Source organism: Numenius arquata, chromosome 8, assembly GCF_964106895.1.
Source record: "Numenius arquata chromosome 8, bNumArq3.hap1.1, whole genome shotgun sequence".
NCBI classification, from domain to species: Eukaryota; Metazoa; Chordata; class Aves; order Charadriiformes; family Scolopacidae; genus Numenius; species Numenius arquata.
The window spans coordinates 32,064,203-32,082,680 of record NC_133583.1 but is presented as its reverse complement, the minus strand read 5'-3'; the positions used below and the strand labels follow the sequence as shown (position 1 = coordinate 32,082,680).

The 18,478-nt window shown below is 44.5% G+C and overlaps 1 protein-coding gene across 1 annotated transcript; it reads right to left on the bottom strand.

Annotated features, from left to right (window-relative positions):
* Nucleotides 1–3,950: 3,950 nt before the first annotated feature.
* Nucleotides 3,951–15,307, bottom strand: LOC141467859 (uncharacterized). Its single transcript, XM_074152559.1, has 6 exons — nt 14,887–15,307; nt 14,506–14,574; nt 10,602–10,721; nt 9,516–9,572; nt 6,923–6,982; nt 3,951–5,865 (listed from the first exon to the last, which is right to left on the bottom strand). The coding sequence occupies exons 1-6, from the start codon at nt 15,305–15,307 to the stop codon at nt 5,063–5,065; spliced, it is 1,530 nt and encodes a 509-aa protein (XP_074008660.1). The 3' UTR covers nt 3,951–5,062.
* Between the last annotated feature and the right edge of the window lie 3,171 nt (nt 15,308–18,478).

The window sequence follows — 18,478 nt, the reverse complement described above, 5'->3', positions numbered from 1 at the left end:
TCCCTCCTGAGTCATCAGAGAGCAAACCTGCTCCTCCCAAATGCAGAATACTGTAAGTAATAATAATAATAATGACAAATTCAGTCAATGAAAACAATATTACTACACTGTATGGGATCCCTGATCACAGACTAGGGCAAATTAAATTATTGCATGCCCCGTCATCACCTAGTGTTTGCTTAAATTTACTGCTTAATATTGCTGGATTGGCAGCCTATTTAAATTATTCAGCACTTTTGTAATGCACTACCTCTTTAATTACGCTTTTAAACATAGTTTCTCTTTTCTGCTTGGAAGCAGTTAATCTAGTCTCACGCTCCTCCTTTTCATCTTCAAGCAAAGGAGGCATCCTATTAGGATTTTCTCAAACATGAAAATCATTTGTTTTCAGTCAGTCAAATAAAATTAAAAGGCAAAGTTTGTCTACTGTTTCTGCTTCTACATGCCTGCCTTTATTCTCTGTATCTGTCAGTGGAACTTAATTGTAAAACTTTAGATTACTTTTTCAAAGACTCCCTACCAATGGGCATAAAGCTCTGACAGGCAAGTATCACACAAAAGGAAGAGAAAGACATTCTCACAGAAAATGCAATCGTCTTGTGAAATTCTCTAAGAGCAGAAATAAAGAAACTGTTTACCTGCAAGCAGCCACTGCTGAAAGGAAAGGAGGAACTGAACACACCCCAGTTCGATGAACTGCTCATTAAACTGCAAAGCAACGGAGAAAACCACAGCAAGCACTGCCCAAGCACTGAAAGTGGTGGATGGAGACAAATAGTAAGTTAAAAGTAAAGAGCCACAATCTCATCTTACACTAACTCAGTTATTGCAGCTTTAAGAGAGAGGTTTGGAAAGTTTTCCACTCCATACTACTCTTGCACACCCCTTCTAAAATTAGAAAGGGGCAGCTGGCTACTGCAGCCAAAAGATCGGCTAGACCCCCCCTCCAGACACCCTCCTCCCTTTCCTTGACTGACATGGCTCCCAAGAGCCAGGGAGGAATTTGGGGAAGGGTGCTTCCACCTGTTGGACATGGAATGAGGTTGTCCAGGCATTCAATTATAAATCCAACTGTCAGGAGCTGACAATAAAACAGGACACAGGACAGCTGTGAGGACTACAGGACACCCCGCACCCTCTCCTTCTACATACTCCTCTACAATTTTGCAGTTTGTCTCGCAGCAGAAACAATGCCTGAAAAATTGTTCTCTGCGTGATTTGGGCTTACAAAATAAAGGGATCACCTCAGATTTGTTCTCATGGTTTTCCAGCTGCACTACAGGGTCTTGGCGCAGAATCCAGCAAGTTGTTCAGACCTCCAAAACCAGATCCTTTTTTCCTAAATACAGCATGCTGGCGATTGCACGGCAGATGGTGTGTGTAGCTGCATTCTGTACAGCAAATACTTCTACGCCTACCTTAACACTGAGCTCACCTTGCTTTTTGCACTCGGTTTGAGCTGAAGAGATTGAATTCAAAACATTTTTCAAAGAAAGGATATGAAAACCATGAGTTTTTTTTTTTTTTAATTTGAGAAAAATGAGCAAATGCTTTTGTTGGTGTGAAAAAATGGAGAAAAATACTAGTCCTTTTAACAAACCTGCTTAGCATGCTCTGAAGTCCACTGCTCAGCGCAATGTGTCTCAGAGCAGGGTGTGAGGGACAAGGTAACAACAGACAGGGCTGTGCATTGTCCTAGGTCCCTTTTACAACATCCGCTGCTGAAGGCAACATGGGTATCGCCAACCTCCAGGTGCATGAAGGCAACAGCAGGAGTAGCAGAAGGGGCCACACTCCACCTTTCCACACAGGCTGGCTACCTGTAAGGGGCCTCTTGCCAGCTACAGGTGTCTGCTTGCAACCCAGGGAGCGGTCTGACTGTGTTTTCCAGTCCAATTTGCAGAAAGCTGGAAATCTTGTCAGCAAGTTGGTGCACAGCTGATTCTGCTCCCCAAAGATCATGCTCTGCCCAGAGTTTGTATGCTGTAAGCTCACAGAACAAGAAACATCCCCTTCTCAGTCCCAGTGCCAGACCTAGTGTCTTTACTCTATATGAGCACATTTTTGCTGTCACAGACTATTTAGTTTGCCGAGCCTCTGACAGTTAGGGACAGTTCAACTTCAGAAGTGAGATTTCTCTATAAGCCAGAGTATTTTACAGCTTGGAAAACGTCAAATGGATATGTTTGCTGCAGGCAATGAAGTAATTATACAAGGAGGATAGCGATCAGCTGCCTGTGAGCAACATAGACAGACATTACTCTTCACCTCTGGCTGAGGAGGAGTTACTTAGTAAGATCTGCATTAAGTGCCTGGGGATATTTAGTGAGAGCCTTTTAAGGACAAAGCCACAAACAGCTACAAAAAGGACCTACTTTTTCAACAGTAGGGACAGTCTGCTAATCCCAAACCTTCTCACACCCCTCCTCCAAAAGGGGATACTTTGTACAGCATCTTGCTTTTGATTTATTTTTCCAGACTAAGCAGCACACCATATATTTGGAAACACACCTCAACTCTCCCTACAGTTAACAACAAAAAAGTGATTCTCCTTTGTCTGGTACAACATTAAGTAGAACATTAAATCTTTAGTTTCCAGGCACCTTCCTAGTTTGCCTTGAAACAGGGGAACATAGCTCTTTAATACCCAATAATCCTGGGGAAGTGGAGAATGAGAGTTCAGTTTCAGAAACAGAAAATAACCTGGATTACGTATGTTTCATTAGTTTCAGAGCATAGAATCTCTGGTTTTCGTGTCATAACTTAAGTCTTTTTCGTGGTTGCCAATTCTTCTAAGTATATACTTTTTTTTTTTTTCTAAGCTAGCTTTTAGTAAGAGTGTCCCTCCAGCCAGTTCACAGTGCACTAGTTTGCAACAGCAGAAGTACAGAACATGCAGCTAGGAGTGAACAAGAATGAAGTCATCCCTTTTGTCAGCTGCTGACTCTTACATCAGACTAATGAAACAAGTGAATCGTATCTTATCATTAATTCCTCAGTTCTGATTTCAGCTGGAACAGTACAAGAACACCAAGTAAAAGACAATTCAGAGCTATCACAATTTCCTGAATTGTTCTCCGTTTGAGAAAAGCCCTGATACTATCCAACACATGCATATGCATCCCAGTATCTGCCACCCCACTCAAGTTTCTTAAAGGTTCTAAGTTTTGCAAGAGGTTGTATTTTAGGCATCTGTATTTGGTCAAAGGTAAAAGGAACAATCTTAAATATATAAAAAAAGTCTGACCACTTAAAATTTAATGGGCAAATCAAAACAACTTATAAAACAAACAAGTAAATTTATTTTTGATGATTACTAAAATATTTTACAGTATATACAAACAGATATGCTATCAAGACACACTTGGAAATAGGTCACAGTTGTTTTCTTAAAAAAATATTTGTCCAGTGAAATGTCTAAGACATAAATGCCATCTTTTCCTTCCTGAGCTATTCTTAAACATCCAAACCAGCAGCACTTCCATGTCTTTTTACTGTTTATATTTCTTCCCATTAAAATAAAAAGCACTGTCCATTGCTGGCTCTCAGTGGTTAGGAACAAATGCACCTCTAGTTCAGGCAACCATAGCTCTGTGGGTCTCAAACTGCATTCCTTTAATATGCTTAAAGTGATTTTGGTCCATTCCACGTAACACCCCAAACTTTTGCTTGCACAAAGAAGCCAGAAGCTCCAGCACCTCAAGAGGTTTTCCTGGTTAAGAAGGACTTTTTGCAACAGGACAGCTCAAGGGTCTTGTGACAAAGGATGGGCCCAAGAACCACTAATCTCTCAGCTGTTACAAGAAGATGTCCTATTAATTTGAGAGCAGTCTTCACACATTCCTTCATACTCAATAAAACCAAATGCACATGGACCAATAGTTCAAGAGCATACACCAAAAAATAAAAAAGCAATGACATGGAAGTGCTGCAATTCTTTTTTTTTTTTTATGCAAAATAGTTACAATAGAAACAAGTACATGTTTTGACTCTGGTGTTCTTTAGTCTGATCCTTGGCATGAGGCACTCTTCAAAAATTGTATTTTAAAAACATGCATTGGTAATCTGTTCTTCACTAGAAGCTTATACAGCAAGCAGCAGGTTATATGCAAACACACAAAGAAAGGTTCTTTTTCTAGGATACGAAGTACCACAAATAAATAAATTCTCTTGATGCAAAAATAATTATCTTATTAAAATCAGAAATAACCAATGTCTTCCTAAACTTTTGTTTGGAAAGGAGATTTAACAGGTCTTTAGTACACACACAGAGCTGACATTTTATCAGTTTCCCCCCAAATTTTAGGACTTGCAGAACTTTGAGAAAGAGCAGAGAATTCCTGGAAGCAGCGAGGTAAAGAGGTGCCGAGGGATTATTTAAACTGGCATCAGTACTACCAACATCAAGCATACCTCAGCTTTTCTCACTTTCCAGAACTGTTTGGGGCAGGCTCATTTAAGGGAGAAATGCTTGCTGAAAGGTTCTCTACCAGTCACAATGGCCATTTCTGGAAGTTGCCAGAGACAGCTGCCATCTATGTTGTGATCAGACAGATCAAGAAAAGGCTTGTGCTTAGACTCACATCACTTTATGATCATTTTCAGTTTATGATTTTTCTTATGTTAGAAGAAAAGTAAGCAATTCTGGCAGATGACGGTGATGTTTTGGCATCCTGTTACCTTGTCAAACATGATACCAACTTTATGCACCACCAGTAAAGGTGCCTCATAGCAAAGCCAATGGGGGAACCAAGACAGCTTCAGAAGCAGATCGGTGGTTCTGCACTAGCGAGCACTTACTTCCAGCTCCAGGAGAGTAAGCCTGAATAAGTCACTGAACAAAACTTACCAACAACCAGCAAGTTCCTTGCTTACATTGTGCAGTTGATTTAGAGAAGTCCCAGTTACTCTACCAGAAACCACCGTGCCAGTTGGTGGCATTTCTTTGCACAGAAAGGACTATATGCTTCCCGAGCTCAGCAGCCAGCGAGCTCTTCCCTGTTCAGCCATTGTAACATACATTTTCTGTCTTCCTCCTTTCCTGAGTCCTCCCTGGGAACTTTTATGTGCATCCCTCCACAGGGAGGTCCTTTTCAGGCCACACAGGCAACACAAGATGAGATATACGGCTCCACAGTCCACTCAGCTTATCTGTGTCCATGCTATTATAAGAACTAGGAACATCTGAACTGGTGAACTTCGCCCAGAGGAAATCCCGGACTTTCTCCTCAACTTCCTGCAAGGTGAGACTCTTTCTCAGCGAATGCTCATCCAGGAGAACTGTCAGCAGGAGAGCCACATCCTTAAACGCGGCATTTTCATGGTCACAGTACTTGTAAAAGATTAAGGTGGAGCCTGCAGGCAGTAACTCAAATCGATGCACCACTGCTACCTTCTTGCCTTCTCTGAACCCAGAGCTGAGCTCATTATCTACCTCCAGCTTGACAGTGTCGCTATCCAATATGGCTTTGTCTGCCCCATCAATTTTGATTGTAGCAGCATTCTGGGAGAAGGCAAAAGCATCGGCAATCTCATAACTTAGGCATCTCAGCGCTTTCTCAGCTTCTCGGCCAGCTGTGAACAGTAAGATGGCCGGCTCCACACGCAGATGGGAAGCATTAAGATGTTTCTCAAGGAACACGTGGGTTCTTTTCCACAGATTGGGGTCCTGACTTTGGTAAGTATTTTTTAGTTTCTTCATCCGGGCCCGAAACTCTTGCAGAATTTTAGTATCTCTACTTGATGAAGTTCCACCCAGAAGACTGGGGATTCCACTCCACAGAACATAAACCAATGAGACACTAATTAACAGAACCAGTAATAAAGTCCAGATCTTGCAAAATCCTCTCTGCAATTCACCATCCTCTACAGAAAGGAGGAGCAAACAAGAAGAAAACAATGTTTTAAAAGGAATCAGAAGTCAACAAGGACTTATACAAGGAAAATAACAGGAAACAGTAGAATTCAATGAACTCATCCCACTCTCAAGCTACTGGTACAGTAGAGGAAGAGCATAAAAACTATGCCCTAGTTAAAAAAAAAAACAAACCCACAACAAACTTTGAACTTCTTTAGCAATTTAGTGAAGTAACAAAATTTTTTAAAAAGCACATTTTTACACATTTCCACATTGACTAAGAAACTGGACATTCTTCTGAAAAAGGAGCTCTATTTAATCAAATGCAAACTAAGAGCTTAAAACGGTTCTAAAAAAAGTCAAGCTTTTTCCTACACTTAGGCTCTGTAGAAAAAGTCCTATAGAAACCATTCTGGTGATGCCAGGTTTTGTGTGTTATTTTTCCTCCTTATCCTCATAAGGATAAAAATAGTTTCTGCAGCAGTATTCACATCTCAAACGCTATCAGAAAACGTTTGTGGTCTTTGGATCAGTCAGCTTCACAAAGAATACACATAGCAAACAGTGCACAGGAAGCATATAGAATATCAGATATTTTGATTTGGTTTTGTATTTGAACAGTTAAATTTGCACTTATTTGACCTACTACAAGCAGAAGGCTTGATTCTGTTCCCAGTAAAATGAGTGACAAAATGTGTCAACCTCCCTGGAAACAGGAAGGAACTGTATACCTTATGCTACTTTTTTATATCCTAACTTTTATCAGGACGGCAACACAACAACTGTTAAATAAATACACCACTAGGCCTGCCTCAGTTTTAATGTTGCAGCAAATCCTGTAAATACTACAGATGGAAGACCTTAAATTCAGGTGGAAATGTTACCTATTATACAAGACACTTCCTTCCTTAAGTGCTGAAAACATATGGTCTAGCAAGCAAGTCATTCATTCTGGCAAGGACCCTCAGTTTAACACCAGCTACCAGGAAATCTAATACTTGGACAGGCATCAAAATGGTTAAATGTAACACGTGCATGAAGTAGAAGTGAAAGCAGAAGTCTTACTTTTGGCCAAAGGCTGTGACTGCTTCCTTATAGTGGGCTGATCTTGAAATTTACTTCTGCCTGTTAAGAAATTAAGAAAGGAACATGAGAAAAATACAAAGACAACAATTTTAACCAGTCTTCCAGCGGGGAATTTAGCAGGGAGTTGAAATCACCAAACTGCGTTACTTCCAACAAAAAGCTGTTCTTAGTTATGCTTTTACATACAAAATTCTACAAAGCTTACAGGAAGGTTAACAAAGCACCTTTGTATAACACCTTGTGGAAGCGAACGCGGTCCTGCTAAGTAGGAGCAAAGGCGAGGCTGTGACCTCATCCCAGGTAGGGCTGCATGAAGTATGGGACTTTCTGTTCTTTTCTGCATCATTTGCCCTCCTGCGCCCAAGCAAGGCTAGTCTTGAACGAGGAAAACTACACGTTCACCGCTATTACTATCCTGAGAGGTCCCATTCAACTGGCAGACCAACTCTCCATCTACGGTATTTGCCAAATGTCAGCTCGTAAGCCATCTTGACAATCTTGCAGAAAAAGCACAAGTCTACAACCTATCATAAATCACCCCCAAAGATTTTTAATTCTTGAAAAGTTTTGCAAATAAAACCAGAGGTATTTCAAGTACAAGATGACAAACGGCAGATATTTAACAACCTGTTATTTCGTGCGCAAGGACCCCAAGTCCCAATTAAGTTTCCTGATTTTTCTCAAGAATTTGAGGGACAGAAAAATGAAAGCTCAATTAACAGACATATTAGGAAAACAACACAATGCAAAATGTAAGTAGCAAAGCAATGCAATATGTTAAAGGCATAGTCTCATATCCCCTCTCCGTCTAGCTTGGGTCAGAGGCCTTGGGATGAATTGTGCTTTTAAAGGAAAATTCAAGCTTTCAACCTCAAAATATACTTTTGGTCTATTTATTTAAATAGGCTCAGACAGCAAAGTACAAGAGACATTATCCATAAAAGAGTGTTATGAACAACTTTACCAAGAGATCAGTATGAATATATACAGTGCAATTACTGGCCAGCATGTTTTCTGCATTTAGTCAGTTAATTAAAAAGACATGAGAATTTCTGGCTCCTTGTGAACTACAGCAACTGGTTCAAAGCTGAAGGCTCTTTAATAATATATAACCAAATCAGGATACTGTCAATGGCGCTATTGAGAATAAATTGAACAAACACACCCTGCAGTAGTTATTTCAAGAACACTAAAATAAATCCTACAACCTTGTTTCTGTATGAATGTAATCGCAGAAGGTGCTAAAAGCAGCTCTGGTTTAAGCCAGAGCTTAACTGGCTTAATGAGCTACTCGATTCTTAAATTTCAAGCCCCTGCCCCAATAGGGCACAGACAACAGAGACTGTAATTGGCTAATCTTACGTAAGCCTTCTAATAGTTAACAGATCAAAATCACCTCAATTCTGTAACATTTTACAATGTAGCTCTGTTTGCAGAGACTAAATTTCTTATTTAGGGGACAGCTGCGATTCGTACCCTAAAGGAAAAAATATTTCAATTAACAGTCTAGAAACAGATCCTATCCTACCCAAGAATCTTGCCTTATTTACAACACAATCTGCACGAAGGCCAAGCAAATTATTTGTCTTGCCTAACTGAAAAGGCGTAACTTCTGCAGACACCTTAGAGCTTTCAGAGTTTCAAGTAATTTTCCAAAGGTCTTCACCCAACACACAACTGGTCACTCCTGCAGCACCTATTACCTCTGGCAGAGGAAAGAAAAAGTACCAGACTAGCGAGAACTCCCTGCATCAATTAATGTTTCAAAGGCATCTCAAAGATGTACAGCTACCACAAGATGAGCTGCGCTTCTGGAAGGCACTGCGGTTTTCAAAAATAACCCCAAACAACCCCCTCGGGTTCTCCAAATTCAATTCTGATCTACAAGACCTTGTTTATCTATACCTGTCCAGGATAGAAACAAGCACTGAGGCATTAAGAACATAAGGCTACTAAAAATTCAGAACATTTTTTCCCCTCTTATTTCAAGTATTCTTCCAAGAGGAAAAAAAACCAACAAAACCCCAACCAGCAAATCCACAAAAACAACCAAAGGTAAAAATCTGAAACACAAGGAATTGGTCACTGGATGAACAGACTGGAGTTTGCCAGCAAAGAAAAATGCTGCTCCTCTCCAGGAGTATAGGACAACTAATTCCATCGTAGCAGGCCACCGTTACTCAGGGAAAGCAATGTGTACAAACTAGTCTAACATTCAACTGCTACCTTTTGTTCCCTTCCTCAGCTCACCCCCACAATGCCACCAGTACATGCTCTGCACTTACAAATTGTCCCATGAGTCAACTCCATTGCCTAATTGAGCCAAAAAAAGAAGAAAAAAAAAAAAAAGTGGGTCATTTTCTGTGGTCAGCGAGTTGAATAACCTCATAGAAGGACTCTGGCTCTGGAATGTGCTCCAGCTTCCATTTGGATCTGCCTCCTGGGGCTCTTTCCACCTTCCCAGACAGACTGTCCCAGGGCACAAGAAAATCCACAAGCAGAGGAAAGTAAAAGAATTCGGTACTTTTCACTTAATTACAGGGAAAACCTAGGTATCTATTTTTTGACTTACTCTGTGATGTAGTTGAATGGTGCTCTTGATTTTTCTCAAGGAAGTCAGTCTTTCTTTCTAAAACCAAAGTAAAAGTGAAAGAACTTGGTTACCACATCAGAGATCAGAAGAAGACAGACAAGCCATACATGCTTTTAGCTCTTTCTATGAAATCTTCAAAGGTTATTAGGGAAGGAGTATATGCTGTACTGCCAAACCAAGCCTGCACCATACGACAGCCTCTCAGACCCCTCCATAGATGGAGAAAGTGACTGTTATCTATTAGAAAGGGCTTAATTTCATCCTTCACCTTGGTTTTTCCAATATGACACAAAATTATCCTTTCTGTTTTGTCTGTCTGCACTCTTGTGCTCTCAATGCTCCTCCATAAACAATGTGTGATTAGGGCTGTTACTGACAGAACGAATGCAAGCCACCACCTCACCCTCTGACCAGCTACCAGCTCTCCTAAAAACCTTCCTTAGGTAGTGTATCTATTTGGATGTATTCAAACCACCAGAAGTAACATTACCTTCTGCTGGGCTAAAAAGTATCCTGTATTTTCTTCCTCATTGTATTTCCCTATTGCTTCTGTAACACACATCAAGAAAAATCTCTTGAGCAATGAAAAGAAAAAGTGCTCTCTCAGTGTGAAATCACTTGGTATCATCAGCTTCCCCCTGCTGAAGTCAAAAATAACTCATCTTTTTAGAAAAAGAAGTTTTGGTTTGCTTTGCCTGAGGCAATTAAAGATCTGCTCTCATAACAGTTTTTGAAGCAGGTGTGACATTAGTCTTTTTTTGTTTGTTTCTTTTCAAAACAAGAGATGGCTATGTATTTATCGAATTTTAAAACCGCGTTTTCTTGAACTTTAAGATTTTACACCCAAGCAGATGACCATCATACTGCAACTGGTTTTAGTTTCACTCATGGGCAGGAGTACACCCTGAAAGTTTTTATTTATTTTTTTAAAAACTTTTCATCCATTCAGATTTCAACTCAACAATTTCCTCTTTCATAAGAGAACTGAAAGAATGTCATTTTAGCACATTTAAGCAATCATTTGTTACATCACAGAAAAGGTACTGATAAAACTAGTGTTGTTACCTTTTAACGGTGTATAAAAGTTTGGTCGATGCCCTCCTGGTTTCTCAGGTTCGTTACTGTCATAAGCCTTTGCTTTTTCTTTTATTGGATTCTCTTGAAGAAAGTTATATGAAGAACTGCCTGTCAGGAGGTGAAAAAGAAAAAAAAAAAAAAAGAAAGAGAGGATTGGTATAGGTGTAGTATCATTAGTGTTTTTAACATCACAAAACTGAAGAACCAAGACATAGTTTCAGAACATACATGATCTAAATCAGTGATTTTCCCAAGCAATCACAACTTTCTTAAATTGTAACCAAAAGCAACTAAGACTTGAAAAGCTTATGGTAAATTTGAGTGCACTATAAATATAGCTGTGTACACCACCACGCTTTTTTTTTTATTTATTTTTAAGAGTCCTTGGCTTAAAAACACTTGAAAAAAATCCCCCAAAACAGACATCAGGACACCAAAAGCTAAAAGCCAAGAAATGCCTTACACTAAAGGGATTCAGTGTGAACTAGTGAATACACAAGCACGGGAGTAAAAATTCTTCCCCCAGCTTTGGGCACACAACTTACAAACAGTAATTGTGTTGTCTTCCATAGCATTAGGCAGAAGGGAAAAGAGAGATGCAAATATAGAACATAAATCCCCTTTTTATGTAATCCAAGCCATCTTCTAGTTGGGTTTCCTTCTCTGTCTCATTAGCCATAATGACAAATCTAGGGCACCTGTGCTCCTAACTTACTGCCCTCACGTAGCTGGGAAGAATCTAAACCAACACCTTGAGATTGTTTGCCAAATTACACAGCTATTCAGGCACTGAAACCCAACTTAGTTAATGTTACTAAGTAGAAAGAATGAAGTCCTGTGAGGTGATGGGAGTCACAGAGCAAAGGTCAGGGCTGGGAAGCCGGTCAAAAGCAGAGCACCAGGAGAAGGGATCTGAAAGGATAAAGTGCAACCACATGGTTGCCCAGATTGAAGGTGGGGGGGAGTTCAGGTATGGAATGAAAGCTGTGGAACAGAGATTGTGACACTGTGACCAAGCTGAAAGGCATAAGCAGAGGAAACAGCTAAGGGAAGAAAACAATTGATAAAACTTTTTAACATTGACACTGGACCCTTTTAGTCTTTTAATAGTACTGGGTTCTCCTGGGGTTTAATGTTTCTATGGCTCTTTTACCATACACATGGGGGCAACACACAGCTTGCCATCTAGTGTTTATTAATTTTACTTCAAGAAAAGAACTCATAACCTTTTTCTAATATGTTATGGCAACTTTAGCATGTCAGTGCATGTGAAGCATACAAAAGAGAAAAAAAAACCACCAAGCACAAACACAGGAAAAAACTAAGTTTTAAACTAAGATATTAAGTCACAGGTGCAACAGTAAAGTATTTGCACATAGTGAGTGGGATACTGTATTTTCAAATCCATCTTAAAAAGCTGTTAAGTGACTGATTTCCCACCAAGCTAAAAATGAAAATACTCACCAAATTACTGGATTTTCAAGAATGCCAAACATACCCATGACATTTCACTAGGTACAGAGGTTTTGCAAGGAAAATCTCACTAGTAGCAGTAGCTAGTAATCACAAGACCAGAAAGATCTATGAATCTAAAGAGGGCTGCTCATGCAGTCCACTTTTTAATTCCCCTCCCCTTCTTTGCATCAATCACTACTCTATGTCTCTCAAAGCGTTCCTAAAAGTTGTCGTAAAAAAGAAAGATTTAAAATATACAACTTCATTTCTCACATGAAGAGAGCTTGTGAATCAGCACTTTCTGTAAAAGTGGGTATCACCAACAGGAAGAGTATTAGTGCAAGCAGACAGCATACATGGCATTCCCTACAGAGAAAAGCAAGCTCCCCCTTTATAAAGTTAAACTTTCCTAGAAATATATATACATAAAAATACAAATTCCAGTCCAGACATGCCTGTTCTTCCCGTACAAGGCCTTAAGCCTCCTACCCAAAGGATCAGTCCTGCCTCCCAGGCAGCTAGTGAGGATTTTCCAATCCACCTCAAATCTACTGGGCAGCCACCTACTGCACAGCCACCTGCCGAGACAGAGCGATCTTCTTACTGTGCCCATTTCATACACCAGTTTGATCAAAGGGACTAGAAATCTGAGAGTTCGTAAGCTACAGGTTTATAAACCAGAATGTAAAGCCACTATTTTAACATAGTGGAACTTGTTCTTTTAAGTCTAGTACATATCTATCCCTGCGCGTTCAATCTTTTCAACATAGAGATAAGCCTGCGACACACTTGCTGCAATGTTCCACAGCAACTACAGACAGCACAAACTCAAGTGCCAAAAACACCTAGTGCCTGCCTTTAACTCATACAGTCGTACACTCTACTATTTTAAAACGATTTCAACAGAGATTGCTAACATATATCTTTAGCTCGTCGATCTAGAAGATGCCTGATTCAAGGCAGGGTTTGGAAGCTCTTAAAGGTTTTTAGTTCTAGAAGCAAGTTTCCTAATCTATATTTAAAACCTTGAAGCAGAAGCCAGAAGCCAGTTTCTCCAGTTGTGGCTTTGCTTTCATTTTGCTCTCAGGGAAGCATGACAATTATGTCCTTATAAAAATCCACCCTGCTTGTCCCGCTGCCTCACAGACTCTGCATTCTCCTAAATTCTGCAGAAAAAAAACCCACCCCAATACTGTATAGCTACAGGGGGGAAATTACTCCTTGGCTTCTATATAAAGCATTGGGGTCTCTTAACATCGTAATTTTATGTCTGTTGTGACTATAATCGAATACCACTGTTAAGAGCTCAGGGAGGTGGAGGCGGGCTCTCTCTGCCCCCAACCTCAGTTTTAGAGAGACTACATTAAAAAAAACCCCACTCATCTCTCAGCCCAGCCACATTTAAAATACTCAGCATGTTGGCACCCTGTCAGTCATCATTTGGGAGTAACAGCTTCCCACAGTTTTTTTTCACAGATAAACCTTTGTACTTTCCCAAAGGAATACTCATAACCTCTCTCCCTTCCTCCCTCAAGATTTTTTTCCACACCTCCTGGAAATTCTGCTTCTGAAGCGTAATACTGGCAGCCCTTTTTAAGGGCAATGCCACATAATTAGGGCAATGTCACATAATTAGGGCCATGCACTGGAGCTGTAACATGATCTGGGTGACAGCCCTGTTGCAAGAATACAGACGGGAATGGAGAATAGTCTTAGGCTAGCCCAACTCATCCACCTGAGAATCGCCACATACTAATAATGTATACAGCCCAGCTCAAAACAGCCCAACGGACTAAAAGGGAAGAAGTACAGGCAATTTGCTTGTAGTTTTCCAACGGAATGACACGCTGAAGCCATGCAACTGTGTTACACAAAGTTAGCGTCTCTCTCTGAAGTCTCGAAAAGGGCACAGGTTTCATCAACTGAAGAAACAAGAAGGTGCCACACAGAGCTAACACAAAGCCGTCCGAGAGCAAGCACCAACGCGCGCTCGGTGCTCCAAAGAAAGGAGAGGCAAGCCCCAACTATGCACTTCCTCACAAGCAACGCCGCTCCCTGCACGGAGCCCAGTCTTGCTGCCATCTATTTCTGTAGCTCAAGATGCTTTATTTAAATTCAGCCTTATAAAAACCAAGCAGCGCTAGTAAAATCAGTCTCCATTTTAATGCTGTGACAAAACACTATTATTCCAAGTGACGCTCTAGGTAAAACCGTCACCCGAGGGCTTCAGCGTGCTCTATGTGCGCTGATCCTTTCGGAAGGTGGAGAAGCGCTCCCTGTCTCTTACCTATGGAATAAAGACGGCAGCAGGATCTCCTCGCCTGTACGCCAGAACCACACTAACACCTGCAAAGATGCTAAACCCCAATAAACCCCATTTTTCCTCAGGTTTTATGCGTTTCAGCATACACCGTAGCCTCTCTGAGTCACAACCTACCTGCCGCTCTACACGCTTTTATCGGGGGTCGGGTCAAGGAGTCTGGATTCCCAAAGGGACGCTCGTCCCCTGAAACGAGAAATAGGTGAGAAACAGGCCAGGCAGCTCGGCTCAAGCCCACCGGACTTCAGCCTGACAGCCTTCCAGGAGCGCCAGACACCCCTTTCCAGACCCACTGGGACACTCCACTGTTTCCAGGGGGTCTGTCCAGGAGGACAACCCCCTCAACCTCAGGCTACCCCTGCCCCGCAGGCAGGACGGCCGCAGGGGAGGAGAGGGCCCGCCCGCCCGCCCCACTTCGCGCCGCCCCACCGCGCCCTCAACCGTGCAGATCCACCACGGGGCGCTACGTGCACGTGCGCGCCCGCCCGCACTGCTCACCCTCCAGCGTCCCTTCGGGACCGGGACCGGGACCGGGCTCGGCCACAGCCTCCGCCTCGGCTGCCTCCGCTTCCTCCGCTCTCGCCGCCGCCAACCGGGGGCTCTTCCGCCTGCGCTTCAGCTCAGTGGCGTCCGGCAGAGCCTGCCCGTCGCTCCCCCCCACCATCCTGGCCGCTGCTGCTGCTGCCGCCCCGCCGCGGCGCCGCAATCGCCGACGCCCCCTGCCCCGGCTGCCCCCCGCCGACGCCTCCTCTCCGCGCTGCTCGGGACTGAAGCTGCCGCCTTCCCGCGGCGGGGGCGTCTCCGCGAACCTCACTTCCCGCCGGACCCGCCGCGGGGCGGGATCAACGCCCGCCACTTCCGCCGCCTGCGCGCGGAGGGGGCGCCGCGGCGTCACGTGGTACAGCGGGAGGCCCGCCATGGCCTGCGCGCCCCGCCGTTGCCCCGCGCGCGCTCCGCCGCTTTCCCCCCTTACAGCCCCCCCCGCCGCCTCGCTGAGGGAACGGGGCCGCCGCCGTCTGAGCCGGCCGCCGCCGCGCCGCTTCCCGGCCGGAGGAGGCCGAGGGAGGGCCGGGAGCGGCCGTCCCGCCGCTGGGCTGCGCCGAGGCTGCCCTCCAGTGAAAAAAATGAGGGAGCGCCCGTCGCGCCGAGCCGCCCCTTCGGCCGCGGCCTCCCCCAGCCCGGCGGGGCCCCTGCGGGGGCGGCCCCTGAGGAGAGGCCGGGCCCGGCGAGCTCTCCGGGCGGGCCTCGGCCCGCTGCCGCGCTGAGGCGGGCCGGCCGGCCGGTCGCCCGGGGCAGGGCGAGACGCGTCGGCCGCGGCCGGCGGTTTCTCCTTCCCTCACCTGCGGGGCCGGGGCGGGCAGGGAGGGCTTCGGGCAACCGGTGGGGACCCCCCCCGCCGCCGGAGACCCTCGGCTCCCCGAGAATCCCCGAGTTCTTTCCTGCAGCGGTCGAAGGAGTGCTGGGTGCTCCGAGTAACAAGTGCTCACGCTGTCGGATTGCTAATTGCTGTAACAGTGTGCACGAGGGTTGTGTTTGAAACTACAACACACCGGCATGTGCTTGGCTTTCCTATCTTTCGACAGTGGACAGACGTTTTCTGTCAGCTCCGCACAGGTGCTTACGAGGGCTTCCTGGTTTAGGACCAGATTGGAAACAAGTTGCTAAGCAAACGGAGGCACTTTTACATATTCTAAAGCATTTCTGCATACTGAAAAAGACAGGATCGAGGAAGATGACACTGATGTCCGTAATGGCAGTTATCTTAATCTACAATGCTCCGGAATACATTTGGTATTTGTTTTGCAGGGTTGTTAACGCAGTAGGTGTGTACGTGTTTGGTGCACTCAAACAGGAAGGCTGGGTGAGGGAAGTGCCATTCAGTCTTCACTTCTGCAACTGTCTTGTCTGTACATATATTTAAAAATAAAATTATTTTGATGCTATGCTAGTGCACCATAAACAAGTGAATATTTGTGAGATAAATTATGCGTTCCTCCTTTTGTACCAGCAACAGAATAAAATACTGCCGTTCTTTTGAGATGTAAAAGCAGAACACGGCGACTGAGCAACGTTTTCTAAAGCGAAAACAAAAGAGGATGCAACAAATCGGGAGGTTTCGAAGTCCAGCTGAACCGTCCGTGCAGTTCAAATCAAGTAGGAAAAGACCTGCCGGTGACTGGCTTGTGATTTCTGACCGGGCGTAACTGCAGCTAGGAGTAGTACCACTTCATTCGCAGATTTCCAATGAAAGTTGCTGGGTGATTACATTGTGTCAATGGTTACGTAGCACATCCATTATAATTCACCTACTCACTGTTGAGCCTTCTGCAGATTGAGAGAAAAAGTTACTCCTGTTTAAATAAAACCCTCCCTCAAACTCGAGTTAAAAAAAGACCAGATTTGTGAAGCTAGAATTCTACGTCCCAGCTCATCCCGTGCTAGGGGAAGAAAAGCAACGTTACACAACATCAAGATGCTTTTTGGTAAGAGTGTTGTGGTGGTGGTGGGTGACTTCATGTCCTAGACCCACCGGTGAATTCTCCTGCCAAACTGCTTTTCGGTGACTGGGTTCTCAACCCGCACAGACTGAAGGTACGCCCAGATTTTGTCACATGCTCACAACTTTCACTTGCTGAGCTGTGGTTCTGCCACCGGTTTCATGACACTTGTGCTTCTGCAGGAAGGGTGGTGGTCCCTCTGCCGTGCTGAAGGGACTGGCTGGTTGAAGGGACGGAGGGATGTAAAATACTTTGATTTTCATGAAGCCCTTAATACCTGCAGCTCCTGTCCGCTTTGGCCTCCTCGGCTGCTCCGTATGGCTGGAAGCAGATCAAGTCAAATATGCCTTTGGCTGGGATGCGAGATGGATGTCAACCAAGAGCAGGGCCCTTGGGGAGGTCTTGGCCTCTGTAGATAAACCACTCGGACTTTTTCCTTCCTCCTTTGCCATTCTCCCCAGTTTTACAGCTTCCACTGCACCCGCTGAGAGGTTGGCCATGATAAAAGAATGTGCTGAATCTGCCAGGGAGGGAGGTGGACTCTGTCCCCTCTCAGCCACCGGCAGCAGGGTAGCTCTGCGGGTCACGGAGGAATCCGCTGCCTTTCTGTGCGGCTGGAGAGAAGGTGCATTCCTGCTATCGCTACGTGTGCTGTGCCCATGCACACCTCCTGCCTTCTCACCTTTCTGATACGACCAGCATCGGAGCAGGGGGCAGCTCCTGGAGGCCTGGGGAGAGACAGAGAGGAAGCAGGGCACCTTCTGGACAGTCCTGACCGGGGGGGGCATAAACAGGGTGGCACACAGAGCCCCTTTTGGCTTGAGCACCCCCAGTGGGACAGTGCTGGGCACTGTGGGAGAGTAAAGGGAACAGAGCACGGGATGGGGCTGGGCTCATGCACCTCACCTAAACGGCATCTCCCATCGCCAGGTACAGCCCTGCCTGGTCCTGTACTATCTGCTTATGGACCTGTTGTCCACAAATAAGGCTCATCCTTTTTTGAACCTTCTGACACTCTGCCTCTGTGGCCCCTGTGCCAGTAAGGTTTCCTGCACACAGCACAAAGAAGTATTTTTTTTTTCTGCCCATTTGAGCCCAACCTCTTACCTGTTTTACAAGTATTGTAAAACGCATGTATTTACTATTACCAGGGGCTTTAGTGAACGTATTAGTCAAATCCCCTCCCCTTTCAGCCTTCCACTTCCCAAATTGAGGAGTCCCAGACATGTAGTGCCTGCTCCTTACCAGCACCGTTCCAGTTGCCTTTCCCGGTGCTTTGTCTCAGCCATTTGCCACTGGGCTCCCCTGTGGATGTTCGTGAAAAGGCTGAGAGCTGAGTTCGAAGGGGGTTGCAATCTGCACTACTGCTCCTTGCGCTGATGCCTTTCGCCTGGCGTGCCCTGCTCCATGCCACCACTTCCCGTGAAATCTGTCCTGGGCAACAGGGTATAGGGAACGGGTTGGCACATACCTGTTCCCCGTGCGGGCACAGCAAAGCCCATAATCATTTTTTGGAAAACCTTTGCCCAAATGAAGCCGGGAGCAGCTACACACGCTCTCTCTCTGACCTTCCCCCTACTGCAGCCTCTGGA

Bases quoted from the DNA above. Each gene is read 5' to 3' on its own strand.
- LOC141467859 (XM_074152559.1), bottom strand. From the start codon at position 15,307: ATGGCGGGCCTCCCGCTGTACCACGTGACGCCGCGGCGCCCCCTCCGC. The intron at 9,573-10,601 runs GTAACAACACTA...CTTTGGTTTTAG, and splicing joins CTTTTATACACCGTTAAAAG to AAAGAAAGACTGACTTCCTT. The intron at 6,983-9,515 runs GTAAGTCAAAAA...ATTTCTTAACAG, and splicing joins CCATTCAACTACATCACAGA to GCAGAAGTAAATTTCAAGAT.